This window comes from Pristis pectinata, chromosome 11 (genome assembly GCF_009764475.1).
Source record: "Pristis pectinata isolate sPriPec2 chromosome 11, sPriPec2.1.pri, whole genome shotgun sequence".
Lineage (NCBI taxonomy): Eukaryota > Metazoa > Chordata > Chondrichthyes > Rhinopristiformes > Pristidae > Pristis > Pristis pectinata.
In genome coordinates this window covers 45,856,152-45,873,441 of record NC_067415.1, presented here as the reverse complement: position 1 = coordinate 45,873,441, position 17,290 = coordinate 45,856,152, and the positions used below count along the sequence as shown (strand labels likewise).

General features: G+C 39.6%; 1 protein-coding gene across 2 annotated transcripts in view; it reads left to right on the top strand.

Annotated features, from left to right (window-relative positions):
* LOC127575938 (NADPH oxidase 4) overlaps positions 1 to 17,290 on the top strand; it is a 119,938-nt gene that overhangs the window by 15,564 nt on the left and 87,084 nt on the right. Inside the window, exons 3-4 of one of the 2 annotated variants that reach the window (XM_052026200.1) lie at positions 6,509 to 6,619; positions 15,053 to 15,137. In XM_052026200.1, the coding sequence (XP_051882160.1) occupies positions 6,509 to 6,619; positions 15,053 to 15,137 (196 nt within the window). The remainder of the gene's footprint in view (positions 1 to 6,508; positions 6,620 to 15,052; positions 15,138 to 17,290) is intronic. The other variant, XM_052026201.1, reaches the window with a different exon arrangement.

The following is a 17,290-nucleotide window of genomic DNA, read 5'->3' as shown; positions in this document are numbered from 1 at the left end:
CGCCAAGATTGACTTTGACCTATTTCAGGCATGTTTATCTGACTCTGAATTGGATCTGAATTTTGGACTTCTCTTGGATTGGTTTCTGGTTTCTGATCAGTTATAGTAGGAGATCTATGACAGTGCAGATACTTAATGAAGTTTTTAACCCCAAAAATCAGGAACAACAATTATCCTTTCGTTTTGAGCAGTTCATGCATTATCACTAAGGGTGTGAGATTCAAATAAATTAGACTTGTTTTCCACACTGTTTAGCAGATGAAAAATCCGTGCTACAATTCTGTAAGGAAATGCCTTGCATTGCTAGTTTGTTCTTTGTGATCACATCATTGTGAATAAGCGCAGTGCTCTTAACAAGCTAACTTTTACACATCTAGAATATTTTGTTGCTCTCATTTGTCCAATTCCATGGGATGTCTGTTCTTAATCACTCATTTAATGGATACAGCGACATTGCCATATTTGCCATGAGTTTATTATAGTAAGTCATTAAAATGAAAAAGGTTCTGATTTCCGAGATATCCTTGAGAGTAGGAGCATTCTTTAGAATTTTGGGAGATCGAGTGGACAGTCAGAGACTTTTTCCCAGGGCGAAAATGGCTAATACGAGGGGGCATAATTTTAAAGTGATTGGAGGAAGGTATAAGGGGAATGTCAGAGATTTTTTTTTACACAGAGAGTGGTGGGTGCATGGAACACACTGCCGGCAGAGGTTGTGGGGGCAGATACATTAGGGATATTTAAGAGACTCTTAGATGGCCACATGAATGATAGAAAAATGGAGGGCTATGTGGGAGGGAAGAGTTAGACAAATCTTAGAGCAGGATAAAATGTCAGCACAACATCATGGGCTGAAGGGCCTGTACTGTGCTGTGGTGTTCTATGTTCTTGATGGCACCAACCTTTTCCTTGGTAGGATGTAAACCATCCCTTTCTGTTCTTTTGCCCAAATATTCTATAGACTTCTGAAACACCTCATGTTTATGTGATTTAATACATATGCTATGCTTTTCTAAATTCTTTCAGTGTGTCGTCATGGGTCTGTCATTTTGGTGCTGAGATGAGAATATGACCCAAACAACACACTTATCTCTTTCTTTCCTTGCACAATTCCTGAGCTGAAAGAAACACCACATGGCAGCCCACTGAGCTGAGAAAGAGCTAGGTATAAAATAATGGTTAAGTATGACAGACTCCTCATCTAATTCAAGTTGAAGTTACTGTAGGTATTTGTCAGATCTAACTTAGAAATGGTCTGGTCTTTTGCCCAAAGTTGTGAATAAATCTTGCACATATGGAAAAGTATCAAATGGGTCACATTCAAGAAGCACCATCATCTCAATTTGGCACTGCAGTGATGGGCATAGCCCAATTACTTCATTAATCTTGGAAATAATATCAAGTTTTATTGGTTCTTGCTTTACTTTTGCCCTCAGAGCACAGGGTGCTGGCATGTTTCACAATGAACAGGTTTTGCACTACTCTCAGTGTTAAGCTTGAATCCTTGCATTGGAGTTCCTGTTTCATGTAAAACCTTCGGATACTCCTGTATGTCTTGCAATGTGAATTTTGCTTCAATATAAAATATCTCATTCCAATCTAACTTCAATGAGCCCAACCGATTTTTACTTATTTCTTTTCACTACATTGATGGCCAAAATGGCACTTCGCTCCTTGTATGTGACCTAAACATTTCCAACCACAGGAATCTTCTTCCAATGTTGCATTATTCTGTCTGTAATTTCTCCAGCTGGTGATTACTTTTTATGGTAAAACAAGTTTGAGATGATGTTATCCAATGCACTGGTGACAACCTTCTTGGCAACTGGATAGCTCTTGCTCTTGGATAGCAATGATCCAAATTGCTGTTGCACAACCTTGCTCTCCTGATCATTGTGAATCTTGAGCAAATTCTTCATATGCTATTATTTTTTGCCTTTATTCAGAAACATACAATTCCATCTTTCAGTGTTCTTTGACATGCCTTAGCAAGATGACTGGCCTTCGTGCAGCTGCAGCATTCTGCCAGCAGCAACATACAATTCTGTGCCAAATACTGACAGGATCAGAATTTAGGCATGCCTCTGCCACCTCCAGCATTACCACTGTGTTTACCATGAGTACTTCCAGTATTCAGGGAACTATCACCACTAGATGCACTCTTGGAGTGAGGTTGCCTTTTTATCTGAAAATGAATTCACTTTTGCAGATATTTGTCAACTGTTTCAGGAATGATATGTGTACTTCTACCAACTATGTCCATATCAAATATCAGACTGTGAATTGTCAACAGTTTACAACAAGTAGATTCATTCTTCAGCATACACGTACAATTGTCACCGATTGTTCTCCCCTGGAAATTTACAATGTGGAAAATCAATGAAAACTTTTCAAATGCCGCATGCCCTCACTTTGGAGCTTTTAGCAATGTCCAATAGCTGAGGGTTGTAGTGCTATTTCAACTTTTTCAAATTGTCTTTCAGCAACAGATCTTTTGGAAAAAGCATATTTTCATCAAACTCAGGGCCTGCTTCAAGAAAGAAGATTTCCCCATTTCCCCACAGCATTTCTGTGGGAGATTTCCACAACGATGTTTATAATGATAAACACCTCTCAGGTCTATTAGGTGTATCTCCACTCTACAATTGTCCAATTATTCGTCTAGGCACAGTCATTTCTACTCTCCAAATGTCCAATTATTCCCTTAGGCATAGACATTTCTACCCTCCAACAGTCCAATTATTTCCCCTGGCACGACCAACTTAGAACAGCAGACCAATCCTTTGAATACCCCATTTACTAGCCCAATTCAGTCCTGAGTTCCATAGATCTTGAAATAAAACAAGATTTTTTTTTCACTTTCAATAAACAATAATCCTATGCTCTCTTATTCTATCCTACTTATTGCCAAACTATTATTTTTTAAGTGGTTACCTATCACTTCTGAGTACACAATGGCTGCCAACTTCTATTTGCTCAGAGCAGTACTTTATTCCTCCATCCATGAGAGCATTTGATTGCAAACAGAATTTTTTTTCCAAGTGAATACTGTGAAAATCAAAGTCTTTATCTTTTGCCTCCACCACAAACTCAGTTCCCAAGCAGCCAAGTCCATTCCTCCCCCAACAATTGTTTGAGACAGAAACAGACTGTTCTCAACCTTGGTGTTATATTTAACCCCAGGATGATCTTTGAAACACATACCCACAAATGGCCACTATTTCTGCCTCCCATAAAGTTTCATGATTCTGCCCTTGCTTTAGCTCATGGTGCTGAAACTCTGGTCTACTGGGACTTGATGACTCCAATGCCCTCCTACTGTGGCTCCACTTCTCAAAAAGCTTGAGCTCATCCAAACTCTGCTGCCTGTAAGACTTAGGATTTCACTAAATCCTGCTTCTACACCATCTCTGTGCCCACTGACCTACATTTGTTAGTATCCAGCTTTGTTTACAAATCCTTGCATGTCATTGTCATACCCTAATCTCGTTCATGCATACAACCATCTGAGTTATTTGCACTCCTCCGCTTTATGACTGCTTGAACATTCCTGTGACCTTTGATAGCCATTCTCTCAGTTGCCAAGACTATAAGCCTTGCGATTTCCCTCCTAAGTTACTCTGACCTTCTACATCTACAAATCCCATTTCTGGCCATCTTTTGGTCATCTGCTCTCATATTTCCATATATGATTTGATGTTGATCCTTTTTGGAAAAACAAACTCTGTGGTACCTTGGCATATTTCATGAAATTTAAATACAAGTTGTTGTTTCAGATTAGCAATCTGTGGAATGTATCGCCGTGAAGTTAACTCACTTTGAGTATGAAGGCTGAATCTGATATGGTCTCAGGAATGGCAAATGGGGAAAGGCAGGCACAGCAGTTGGTATTCTAGTTGTTAGAATGGAGAAGCAGATCAGTTTTGTTGCAGAGAAAGGGTAATTTGCTCTGACCCTAAAAAGGTCACGCCATATCTATCAAGTAAAGACTCAAAGCTAGTTTATGATGATGGAGAAAGAAAACCATTGAATTAAAATGGTTATGATTGCTGCAGGATTTTCAGGTTGAGTAGGGAGAGAAGTCATAATGGAATAAATCCACTTTTAAGTGGGGTATTGTGGCAACTATGTCACATTTGTTCAACTGGACAACTCTGGTGATGATGTGGATTAGATTTTCAGTAATATTAAGAAATTATAAGTTGACAAAAAGGTGTTAAGAGTGAAGATGATCATGAGTCAATTTCATTCAGTAAGAGTAGGCCAGCATTGTGCATTTTGCACTGTGGCTTACTTCCTAATTCTCCAAAGCCTTTCTATCACCTCCAAGATATATCCAGAGTGTGAAGGAATACTGTCCACTAGCCTGAATGAGTGAAGCTGTATTCAAGAAACTCACCATTCAGGAAAGAGCAGTCACTTGATGCCACCCTATCTGTTAGCTAATGTATTAATTCCATTAATGTAATAATTCCATAAGCTGGCTGCAGTTTTTACCATTTACAGAGATAGGAGGCATTATAAGCAGTGTAGATGGAAACATTGTATCACAAAGTGATATTAATAGTTAAAGCAAATGGGCAAAATTGTGGCAACTAGATTTTAATGTAGACAAATAAGAAGTAATGCAATTTGTTCACAAAGGAAAGAAAGGAGTACTTTATAAATGAAAAGAGTGGAGGTACAAAAGTTCTTGGTGATTCACGTGCATGGGTTGTTAAAATGTCATGGACAATCCAGAAAATAATCAAAAAAGGTTAATGGAATGGTAATTCTTTTTTAAATGGAAGACAAGAATACAAAATGATAGTAGTTATTGCTGCAAATCTACAAAACCCTGGTTATACCACATCTAAATGTAAACAGTTCTAGATACCACATCTTGGAGCAAATGCAGATTTACCAGAAAGGTACCTGATTCTAAGGGTTAATATTTGAGGAAAGATTGTTTCCTGGAGTTCAGATGGTTAAGGGGTGATTTGATTAAAGCTGTTGAGATGATAAGGAAAACTGATAATCTTGAACAGCTATGTAATGCAGGACTAAGGCCATGGATTAAAAACTAGAAGCATGCCTTCAGGGATGAAATTTGAAAATTCTTCTACACTCAGAGGATTGCAGAAATTTAGAATTCTTCTTCACAAACAGTAATTAAAGCTAAACCTGAGATTTTAGTTAACTAAAAATATTAAGGAACATGAAAAAATGAGTACATACAGTTATGCCACAAGTCAGCCAAGATCACATTGAATGGCATGACATAGTAAAGGGTTAATCAGAGCAGACCTTATTTCAATATTTGTGGGATGGCATGGGGCAAAGATTGAGACAATGAAATTGAGAATGATAATATGCATTGATTGGGGATTTTATTAGAATGCTGATTGCAATATCTCAGGGACTTCAGAAGCACAAAGTGAGAGATAAATTGTTTGGGATGGCAACTTTCTTTATCCAACGAATGAACAGAAAATACAGAGGGAGAGCAATAGACGGGAGTGATTCTCTTCTCTTTGTTTCACATGGATTGGGTCACAGAAAGTTGATGGTTACGCAGTTATTGAGGCATTCAGTGATCAGTATCTCTAAGAGCAAGGGAATTCTCTATAAAGGTCCTCCTCAGCTTATGAATGCTGACTTATGTACAGCCTGTACATACAAATGAGCATTTGGGAGACCGGCAGTATGGATTTGCCAGCTGCTGTGGGGTTGCAGGGATCTTCTGCCGCTTGGGAACTCAGTCTGTGGCTGCACTTCTGACTTGCGAACTCTTTGGGTTATGAACTGCATCCATCTTTTGACGCAGAGATGTTAAATGCATTTTAGAACTGAATGATGTGATTCATTCAGCATTTTTAATATATAATGGATAGAATTACTCTTTTGGCCTCAATTTTGCAGGGAAATGTTAACAAGACTGTCAGAATTTGCTGACATTCTCCCAAGATAAGCGACAATAAATTCAGCATTTCTGTGCATAAAACACAGAAACTTGGAAGTTACTGATAGCAATTTACCACTGCCAGCTTTCTGCACTGCAATACTGACTGCTGTTGGAGTTCAAGGTGGGAGTGGAAAGTTTTGAAGACTCTCTACCAGTTGAGAAAGGGGAATTCCCATCATGACTGCGTGTTTGGTTGGAGATGACAAACGGACAGCTTTCTCATTCATTTGAAAGGAGGGAATGGATGCAAGGGGCTGCAGTATATTTTTGCTAATCTAGATTTTCCTATGTACTTCAGTGTTTTGAAGTGTTTTTCAGTAATTGAGATTTTTAATACAGTATAGTTTTATATGCTGAGGACCCAGAATATGCATATTCCACTTCTTTGTGATTACTTCTGCTTATCTGGGTGAAAAAAAAAGAAAAAGCAGACGTGTTAAAATAAATATTGGTATTATACATTTATAATTATGGGAATTCCAGATGAACTTTTAAAGTTGCCTTTTCTTCCAATGTATTTTGCTTTGTGCTTTTGTTTTCCTGATCACTATCTTATTTGTTCAGCTAGGATTATGCATTAGTAGAGCTTCTGCTTCAGTCCTGAATCTGAACTGCAGTCTTGTCCTGCTGCCCATGTGTCGCACTTTACTGGCATTTCTGCGAGGGTCACAGAAGGTGAGTGAATTGGGATTTTCATTGTAAGGCTTATCAGAATCAGGTTTATTATCACTGTCTTATATGACGTGAAATTTGTTGTTTGCAGCAGCAGTACAGTGCAAAGACATAAAATTGCTATAAATTACAAGATAAATAAATAGTGCAAAAAGGAAGGAACAATGAGGTAGTGTTCATGGGTTGATGGACTATTTAGAAATCTGATGACAATTTTTTGTATAGTTTGCCCAACGTTTTTCTGAGCATCTGCAGCCTTACATTAGCTATTCGAAGTCCTGGTTGGAGCACACCTGGGGGACTGTGAATAGTTCTGACATCTGTAGCGCCTGGGTTCTTTGTGTAACCTTGTGGTTGGGAAGCTGAACAGACTCAGAAGCTGCACCACAGCATGATCATTTATTCTAACGGTCTCTCCAGACTGGTCAGGTTGGCCTCTGCAGATAATTGCTATAGCCTTAAGAGCAGTCAATCACAAGACCCTGTACTTAACAACAGGCAACCTTAAAGCTGCTGTCATCCTTTAACAGCCAATACTAAATGCACTACGTAACCTTAGCAAGGATAGATTGGCTTTTGAGGGAGTGCAACACAGATGTACTGGGATGATAACTGGATTCCCAAAGATTAAATTATGAGGAGGGATTACAGAAACTGGGGTTGTATTCCCTTGAATTTAAAAGGTTAAGGGTGATTTGATTGAAGCTTTCAAGGCGTTGAGGGGAATTGAAAGGGAAGATGGAGAGAAACTAGTTCCTCTGGTTGGGAAGTCTATGACCCGAGGGCATGGTTTAAGAGTTGACCTTTCCTTTTACAAGTGAAATTAGGGAACCATTCCAAACAAATTGGTGGACATTTAGAAAGCTCTTCAAGTGTTAACTGTAAAACTGGGAAACTGGTATTAATCAATTTTTGTTAACCCTAGAAATTGATTGATATGTTTGAAGAAAAACAGGCACATAAAGTTAAATTAGCCAGGATCCCGTTGTCTAGCTGAGCAAGCTTTCGGGGCTAATTGGTTTGTTCTTAAGTCCTCATTTTCTTAATGATCTTTTAGCTATTATGATACGGAGAGTTGTAGTATTTTTGATGCATTTATTAATTGTGATCAGAGCACTAAGTCTGCAACAGCTGTAATGAAGCAACCAAAACTGACAGTTAGTAATAGTGAACATTGAATGAACATATTTGCATTAACTTAAACTCTTTTGACCAATTTTTGTCTGATGAATAAATGCAGATGGCAACATTTTAAGTTGAGCACCATTGGTCTCATTGTTAAACCTGAGGCAGAAATGAGGTGCAGGTTATCTTTATTCCTCATGCTTCAATTAAATTGGGCATGAATGGGAGGTTGACAGCAAATGGTGACCTGCCAAAATCTGGAAGATGGCAGAATTGAGCTCTGGGGACATATAAAGCACTACAGCACAGAAACAGGCCCTTTGGCCCATCTAGTCCATGCTGGCCTGGTTTTCTGCCCAGTCCCATGTACCTGCACCCAGACCATAGCCCTCCATATCTCTCCCATCCATGTACCTATCCAAACTTCTCTTAAATTTTACAATTGAACCAGCATCCACCACTTCTGCTGGCAGCTCATTCCACACTTGCACCACCCTCTGAGTTTCCCCTCAGATTCCCCTTAATATTTCACCTTTCACCCTAAACCTATGACCTCTAGTTTTTGTTTCACCCAACCTGAGGGGAAAAAACCTGCATGCATTCACCCTCTCTATACCCCTCATAATTTTGTATACTTCTGTAAGATCTCCCCTCATTCTCCTGCACTCCAGGGAATAAAGTCCTAACCCCTATTCAACCTGTTCCTATAACTCAGGTCCTCAGGTCCTGCAACAACCGTGTAAATTTTCTCTGCACTCTTTCAAACTTATTGATATCTTTCCTGTAGGTAGGTGTGGTCTCCTGCTCTTCCCTCAATGATAGAAAGCCTGGCAAGAAAGTTGCAGTGGCTTCACTGCTCATCCATGCTATAATAGGCTTCAATTCCTTCATGGCAGGCAAATATTCAGAATGGCCCCGTCAATTTATTTTGTTAGAACCCTGCTGCCTTTAAGTGGGTGACCTTACCACTTGCTGATGAGAATTGCTGGGGTTAGACTTTACAAGGATACCTGATAAGCAATTGACGTGATTTTTAATAATACATGTTCACCAATTTCTACTAGATGGATGGGTTTAAAATCCTCCTTTATACTAATAATGCTCATTCACAAGGAACTGGCAGTCACTCTAATCTCTAGTTACTACAAAACCGTGTCTGGATGAGAGTAGAATCCTGCTTTCTGTTCTCCATAAGCACACTTAGCAAGTTTTTTTGAACCCATATTCAACCTCTTAAAGAAAGCTTCCAATCCTTGGAAGTAATTTGAAAAGTAAAATTTGAAAAGCAGTAATAATGCAAAATCATAAGAATATGAAAGAAAAATACAGAATTTCAGCCAGTTTATTAACTGATATCTGAGAAAACTTGCTGAATTCATTATTAATATTTTTGATGTTATAACAAAATATTTTTATTTGTTTAAAGGCAGCGAAAGAGGCCATTTGGCCCATCAAATCTCTGCCAGTTTTGATTCATTACCATCAGTCCTAACCCCTTCAACGATAGAATGCCAATATTTTTAAACAATGCACAAAGAAAATGCTTTGCCTTTGAGAGGGAAGAGAGATGGAGCTGGTGTTAGTGGAGAAAAGCAGTAGGGAGAGAGAGAGCGAGTTGGTGGGAATCAGAGGGGGCACAAGTAACAGCAGGAGAGTGGAATGGGAATGTTGCTTCAAACTGTGTGACCAGAGAATAGGCACCAAATCAAACTAAGCCTTTGCTTCAAATTAAAAAAGCCAAATCTGGACTCTGTGGCTTGGAGAGGTTTGAATCTTCACTGCATGTCCTCCTCCATATAACTCCCGATCTCTTCCAACCCCCTCACACTTTCTCTCTCTCTCTCCTCTCTCTGTCTCTTCTCTCTCTCTCCTCTCTCTCCTTTCTCTCTCTCTCTCCTTTCTCTCTCTCTCTCTCTCCTTTCTCTCTCTCTCTCTCTCCTTTCTCTCTCTCTCTCTCTCCTTTCTCTCTCTCTCTCCCTCTCTCCTTTCTCTCTCTCTCTCCCTCTCTCCTTTCTCTCTCTCTCTCCCTCTCTCCTTTCTCTCTCTCTCTCCTTTCTCCCTCTCTCCTTTCTCTCTCTCTCTCCTTTCTCTCTCTCTCCTTTCTTTCTCTCTCTCTCTCCCTCTCTCCTTTCTTTCTCTCTCTCTCTCCCTCTCTCCTTTCTTTCTCTCTCTCTCTCCCTCTCTCTCTCCTTTCTCTTTTTCTCTTATTCTCTGCTGAACAGAAAGTGATGCCATACTCCTTTCTTGCAAACCCAGTAGTCACTTTCCAAACACAGTGTAACTTGGCAATGCAGTGTAACTTACCCACCCACATTCTGCACATGGTGACTTCCCCAGAGTGGCCTCAGGAGATGGGATGCAGTGTATGTGGCAGTGAGAGTGGGGTAGTGTGGTGGAAGCGACAGTGAGTGGAGGTTTGGCATGGATATTGGCTGTGGGAATTGGAGAGTGAGGGTGTGCCAGTCTGATGGAGTTAGATCTGCGAGGCCACACATAGCCCAGAGAAGGCATGATTCCCACATCATATGGTCATAGAATTCCAAAATTAAAAACAAAATCCTTAAGAAGGGTTTGGGTGGCAGAGTGTCACAGCTAGTAGAGCCACTGCCTCACAGCTCCAGAGGCCCGAGTTCATTTGTAACCTCGGGTGTTGTCTGTGTGCAATTTGCACATTCTCCCTGTGACCACCTGGACTTCCTCCGAGTGATGTGTGGGTTGGGAGGTTAAATGGCCATTGTAAATGGGCCCTAGTGTGTAGGTGAGTGTTAGAACTTGGGGGAGTTGATGAGGTTGTGTGGAGAATAAAAAATGGGATTGATGCAGGGTTAGAGTAAATTTGCATTTGATGGCTGGCACAGACTCAGTGGGCCAAAGGGCCTGTTTCCTTGCTGTATCTCTGTATGACTACAACTAGTCTGTGACTAAATAAGGGCAACCTATAAGACTAAGCAGAAGTGTATGATTGAGGTATTAGCAAGTGGCAACTATGTGGCAATGTTGGCTTGAATATGTTTAAAGATCATACATTAGGTTGATCTCACCTGATTATTGTTTATGTTGTTCTGAATATAAAACCAAAATAAAACGTGCATTCAGATGTGTTTTAAGTTTGATAATGAAAACTGCAAGTTTCATATGTCTTCAAATATATGATCACACATTGTATTTTTTTGTTTTGACCGATAAATGGCATTTGCTGCAAGTTAATCAACCTTAACAGTGCTCCTGGGACGACACAACTACAACAATTAGCTCTTAACAACTAAAATGCATGCAAGTTCTCTTCAATGAAATTTAGTCAATATAGCCATGTTCACTTGTTGCAAAATATTTGAGGTGAATTAGTGGTTACATAGTATGATCCCACTCTGGGCTTGTCAAGGCACAACTGTGCATTCTAAAGTGGTGCAAGAATTCAGAGGACCCCCATAATTCCTGATCAGTGTTTGGTAACTTTTTCCCAAGTTCAGGAAATGATATGACCTTCTCACCCACTGCACAGCACATTGGTTGATTAACCGGCATGAGTAAAGATTTCATAGAACATAGAACAGTACAGCACAGGAACAGGCCCTACAGCCCACCATGATGCCAATTTAAACTGCACATCTGCCCGCACATAGTCTATATCCCTTAATTCCCTGCCTGTTCATGTGTCTGTCTAAATGCCTCTTAAACATTGCTATCATATCTACTTCCACCACTTCCCCTGGCAGCACTTTCCAGGCACCAATTCAATTAGAACTTTGAGACCAAATCTGCTTTGCTACACCACACAATGGGCATGCTGTTGAAATATTCATGTAGTTACTTAATCTGTTTGACTTTGATAGTTCAATATATTAGTCTCCTTTGTTCCGGGTTGCACTTCATATAGAATGTATCTTGGAGGGCAGTATATCAGTTCTTCTTGAGGCCATCAACAGGTAGAAATTCTTGGACTGAGTAATCATGCAATAATAGTGAAGAATTACATTTGATTAATAAAGGAGATTTAAATAGCCATCAAATTCAAGCAAATTGCTATGTTGTCTTAGCAACCTTTCATTTTTTAAAAAATAAACCAGGCTACAGACTGAAAAAATGTTCATTTCTTTTATCTTGAATATTTTCCATAGCTTTCTTGGAGGACACGGGTAGGCTCATGGCAAATGCAGCTAAATATAACAGGAAACATTTCTGGTTGATGGCAACATCCCACAAGAGTAGTGAGGGCTGGCTTACTGGAACAACATTTTGTGTTGAGCCTGAGGATAAATCCTTGATAAGTAAGATCAAGAATGCCAATTCTGTGTTCTAAAGGCAGCTGTTTCTCTGGTCTAGCTACTGGTGGAGCCCATAGTCAAATCAGCAGCAAGAAACTAACATGCCAAACACTAGTTCATCCGCTCACTGCTTCATTTCTCGCTGAGCTTTAACTACTGATAATCCTTGTCATGATTTGGATTGTCCAAAAGAGTTGAAAAAAAATAGTAAGAGTGAGTAAAATGGTGTCCATATGAATTTTATATAAACCTTTCCCGGTCATTTTAAACTCTGCTCTCAGCACGACGATCAATGAGGATGGACTAAAGATAAATTCCAGAAGAATTATTTGAGGTTTAGCTAGACCAGGAGTTTGTGCTGCTTATGTTTCTCTTTTAGAGTCATAGAGTCATACAGCACGGAAACATGCTCTTCGGCATAACTGGTCCATGCCGACCAAGATGCCTTGGTTGGCTGCAACAAGAATAAGTGCCTCAGCATCCTCAAACTTACAGCTTGGGCTGGCTGTATTTGAAGTTAATTTACCTATATGTTGGGAGTGAGGGGCGGGGGAGGCCAACCTATTTGTAAATAACTTCAATCCAGTCACAATATTAATGTATTGTTTTTGGGCTTCCTGTTAAGTAGTGTGATGATAGTGTGCGTGTGACTCATTTACAAATGCACAATTCAAAATTACATTGCAAGATGACACAAAACTTGGAGGTGTTGTGAATTTTGATGATACAGACAGGCTGGTGGGTTATGTGGTTAGCTGGCAGATGACACTTAATGCCGAGAGATGTGATTTGTCACACAGTAGAAATATTGAGAAGAGGCAATATAAATTAGGGAGGACAATTCTAAAAGGATGCAAGAACAGAGAGATCTGGGGGTATATTGCACAGTTTGTTAAATGTGGCAAGTCAGGTTGTGAAAGTGGTTGAAAAGTATTTGTTGATCTTGGGCTTTATAGATAGACTACAAGCGCTAGGAAGTCATGATGATTTTTATAAAGAAACACAACTGGAGTAATCTGGTTCTGTCCACCACACTTGAGCAAGGATGTGAAGACTTTGAAGAGCATGTAGAAAAGATTTACCAAATTATTCCAGGAATGAGGGTCTATTGGATAGATTGGAGAATCTGGGGGTTGTTCTCCTTGGAATAGATGTGGTTTCAAGGAGATCTAATAAAGGTATTTAAAATCATGAAGAATGAAGACAGGGTAGATTGAGAGAAGTTTTTCCTTTCAATGGAGGGTCAGGAACAGGGCAATATAGAATGAAGTAGATTGGCAAAAGAACCAAAAGTGATAGAGGAAAAAGGTTTTACACAGCAAGAAACCAAAGTGGTTAGGAGTTTGGAATGCACTGCTGTGGGTAGAGTGGAGGCAGATTCAGTAGTAGCTTTCAAAAGTGAGTAGGGTATATATCTGAATGGAACAAATTTTCAGAGTTATGGGGAAACTGCAGGACACTGTGATTACCTGGATTACTTTTGTATTGAACCAGTACAGACTTCTTAGGTCTAATGGCCTCCTTGCGTATTGTAGCTATTCTGTGATTACTTTTGACAGAATCTGGTGATGGACTGTGGTGTTGGCTGAATCACAAAGGAGAGGAAAACAGAACAGTGTACATGCCAAGGCTACCTTAAGATTCAGTGATGTATTGCATGATGTCACACTGGGAGGATGTAAGGGACCTACAGGCAATTATTTTCCTTTGTAATGAAAGAAAGATTTGACTGCAGTTGACTCCTGAAGCGACAGTTGGAGTGTGGTTGCCCAGCCTATGAATTTAATGCCTAAAGTTTTTTGATGACCTCATCAGATCAGGGAAGGTGACCTCAGTGTCATCTACATCCTGACATGTATTATTGCTACCCATTCAGTCAGTCCTCTAAATTCCAGTGCACATTATTCCTCACATAAGCTCGCCTTGAAAGTACACTCATCCATCTCTGAATTTCCTTGCATTCTCATCCACTCACCAAGTATTCGGTCTTTATGCCATGTCAAGCCTACTCCACAGTCATCATTGATATTCTTCAATATTCTTCATCCTTCCACCACATCTGCAAGAAAAGATGGACCTGGAGGTAACCGGCAGATGGAATATACAAGCATTGGAGATGGGGAGACAAAGACTCACTACTACCTGGTGACAGAATTCTATCTCATCCAGTAACATTGCATACAGTACTTAATCATCTGGACTTTGAATAGGCAGCAAGACGCTAGTGAAATATTATGTGGGAAAACCTGAGGTTGTTCATTTGGTAGGAAGAATAGAAAAACAGAATATTTTCAAATGGTAAATAATTGCCAGTGATCCCTTACATCATTCGGCAGTCTACCTCACGATGCTTTCAAAACCCCTAGCAGGCAGAGGGGCTGACTTCCTGGACTTCTCTCCTGATATCATCTCCTGTATGTAGCTGCAGACAGGCAAACCTGTTACATCTTCAGGCCCTTTTGTTTGTACATTAGTGTTCTGCCATGGGTTACAGAATACTGCTGCATTAGCATCACCCATGTTTACATGGCTCTGGAGAGGTGCCAGTGTAGAAACTGAAGAGCATCAATCCCAGAAATACTGCAAAAACTTTCTCCACATGTTTCCCAAAAAATCAAGACAATTCCTAAAGCATTTCACAGAATCTTCCAAGGAAGCATTTGTGAGGCTGCAATATTTATTACCAGATTTATGGCATAATATTTATGCCTTCCAGCGGGGTATTCAAATACTTGGGTTAAATTCATAAGTTGGTAGATTTATGCCCTATTTTACTCTGTTTTCTCCTAAACCTACTTTCCATTGCTTTAAAACTCTCCCCACTAAGTGAAGCTCAAAGAATAAGATAGATTGATATCCTAAGTATCACTTAATGTTTTCAAATTAAAATCTCTTAATGTTCTGATTCGGTGGGGTGTATATTGTCTATAGATTTTCCAATTTCTACCTGTTATCAGTTAGCGCTGTGGTAAGGTCCTTCTGAACTAAATTTATCACTTCCTCATTTTCAAATAATTGCAATCATTTATAAAATTCTTCTTCACAGATTATGAGCAGAAAAGCACGAAGATTGCTGGATAAGAGTAGAACTTTTCATATAACATGTGGTTTTACTATATGTCTGTTTTCAGGTAAGAAACCCCTGCATTGCCAAAGTAAAATGCAATCATCGTACACTATGTAGAACATTAACTCGGTCTGTAATTGTTTCTGAAGATATAGTTACGGGTGGGATTGGTCTCCAGACATGAGCATTGTTGGAGTTCAGTGAAAATCAAAAAAAAACAGCAGATGCTGGAAAACTAAAACAAAAAAGGCTGGAAAAACTCAGCAGGTCAAGCCACATCTGTGGGAGGAGAAGTGGAGTCTATGTTTCACGATGAAGGGTCTCTGACCTGAAACATTGAATCTGTTTCTCTTCCCACAGGTGCGACCTGACCTGCTGAGTATTTCCAGCATTGTCTGTTTTTATATTGTTTGAGTTCACATTGGTTTGTGTCTGTCATTCTACTTGATTTTCCTGTTGTGATGGACATGAACCTGTTCTCCTGTTGTGCCTTCAAAGTCAAATGATATTTCTGTGACCAATCTCTTGTTCCTCTGGGGAGATGTGGAAAGATGTTTTGAAAACCCCATGACTTTCTAAACAAAATCATCAACATTTTAAGATATTTAATTAACTTTTTTTATCACTGGAGGAGGAGAGTGTGAAATTTAGAAAATGGACTTCAAGCAATTTGGTACTCTAAATAGGTGTTGTGTATATTGTAAACCTAAATCAGAATTCACAACAATTTTGTGAAATTTGGACAGCCTCACTTTAAATAGCTTACCTCCTTTTAAGAGATGTTTCAACCCAACTGTGTTTAACAGCTACAGGCTCAGCTTGCAGCAGCAATCCTATTGCAGACCCATGGAAAGTGTTAAAGGGATATCTCCAAGGCAGCCTCAGGCTGGAGAAGGTTTCTGGCACTTGAGCCCCTGAGCAATGGAATAGCCTGATGGGGCTGGGGGTTAGTTGGCTGTGGGATCAGAGCTGCGGTCTAGGGAAGGGGATGAATGCTGCTGAGGGCAGGGGTTGACTCCTGTGATGGGGAAAGGGCCGAGTGGAGGGGGTGATTGGTCAGACCTGGGATGATCAGGAACCAAGAATGTAACCCTTGGTGCATTTACAGATATGCTTCATGCAATAAAATTCACAGAGGAAACTACATTATGCAGGGTTTATTTCTTTCAACCTGATGTATTTCCCATTTCATAGTAAGTAAATTCTGAAGATCATACCTCACAACCTTTTGATTCAATTTCTGTCCTTTATAAGGTTCTATCCAAATTGCAGTATAAGCATCAAAAAATTGTGGCGAGTCAGACAAAATTGTAGAAAAGTAGTATTTACTTTCGTTAATTGTGGTAGTTTGTCAAAGTCAGTCAGCATATTTGTTTCTGGGGGAAACCACATAAGTATTTTTTTTGTGCATTTTAAAACAATTAAATCCTGCCACTAAATTGTGTGTGTGGAATGTTTTACCATAGCAACTATTGCTTTTTGTTAATACACATCCCTTGGTGCACAAGTTTATTGCTCCAGTCCAGGGAACTGATTAGTTTGGTTTGCAGGTCTGGGAGAGAAGCAGGTTGTGATTTGATGGATAAACAACAGGCCACGGATATGGCGAAGACAGAGGCTGGGATGCAGCTGCGAGGGAGGCTAGAGACCTAGGGATTGACTGAGACAAAGGCCAGCAACCTCCAAGTGGGAGCAGGATGGAGGTTCTGGCCTAATACAGTTGAGCCCAGATATTGTGGAATTTACAGTCTTTGCAGTATCACTATTTAGTTTAGACTTTGGTCATTAAGTAACTAAAACAAGCTTCTGACACAGATGACCTTAGCATGTGTGGGAAATAAATGGACAAATAAAACCTGTATACAGGTGAAACATAACCTGGAGGGGGCACAAATAATCAATATCAGAAGATTTTGGTTTTAATGCATGACTTACAAATAAAAAAAAACAGGTACAGATATCCAATTTTTAGCTCTGTTTTTTAGATTATTAATCAAATTTTGCCTTGTAGGTGTAATATAGTATTATTTTAAAAAAAAGGTTAGACGGCTGGATGTATTCTGAGAAATCTCACAGCCCAACTGTGAACTCTACCAGTTCAGCAGTCTCAGTGCATTTACTTATTTAGCTGACTTTTCCTAAAAACTGAATTCATTTCCCTAAAAATACCAGGTGAAATAAAAGTGAAAGAGGACTAAAATCTTGGCAAATGTTATT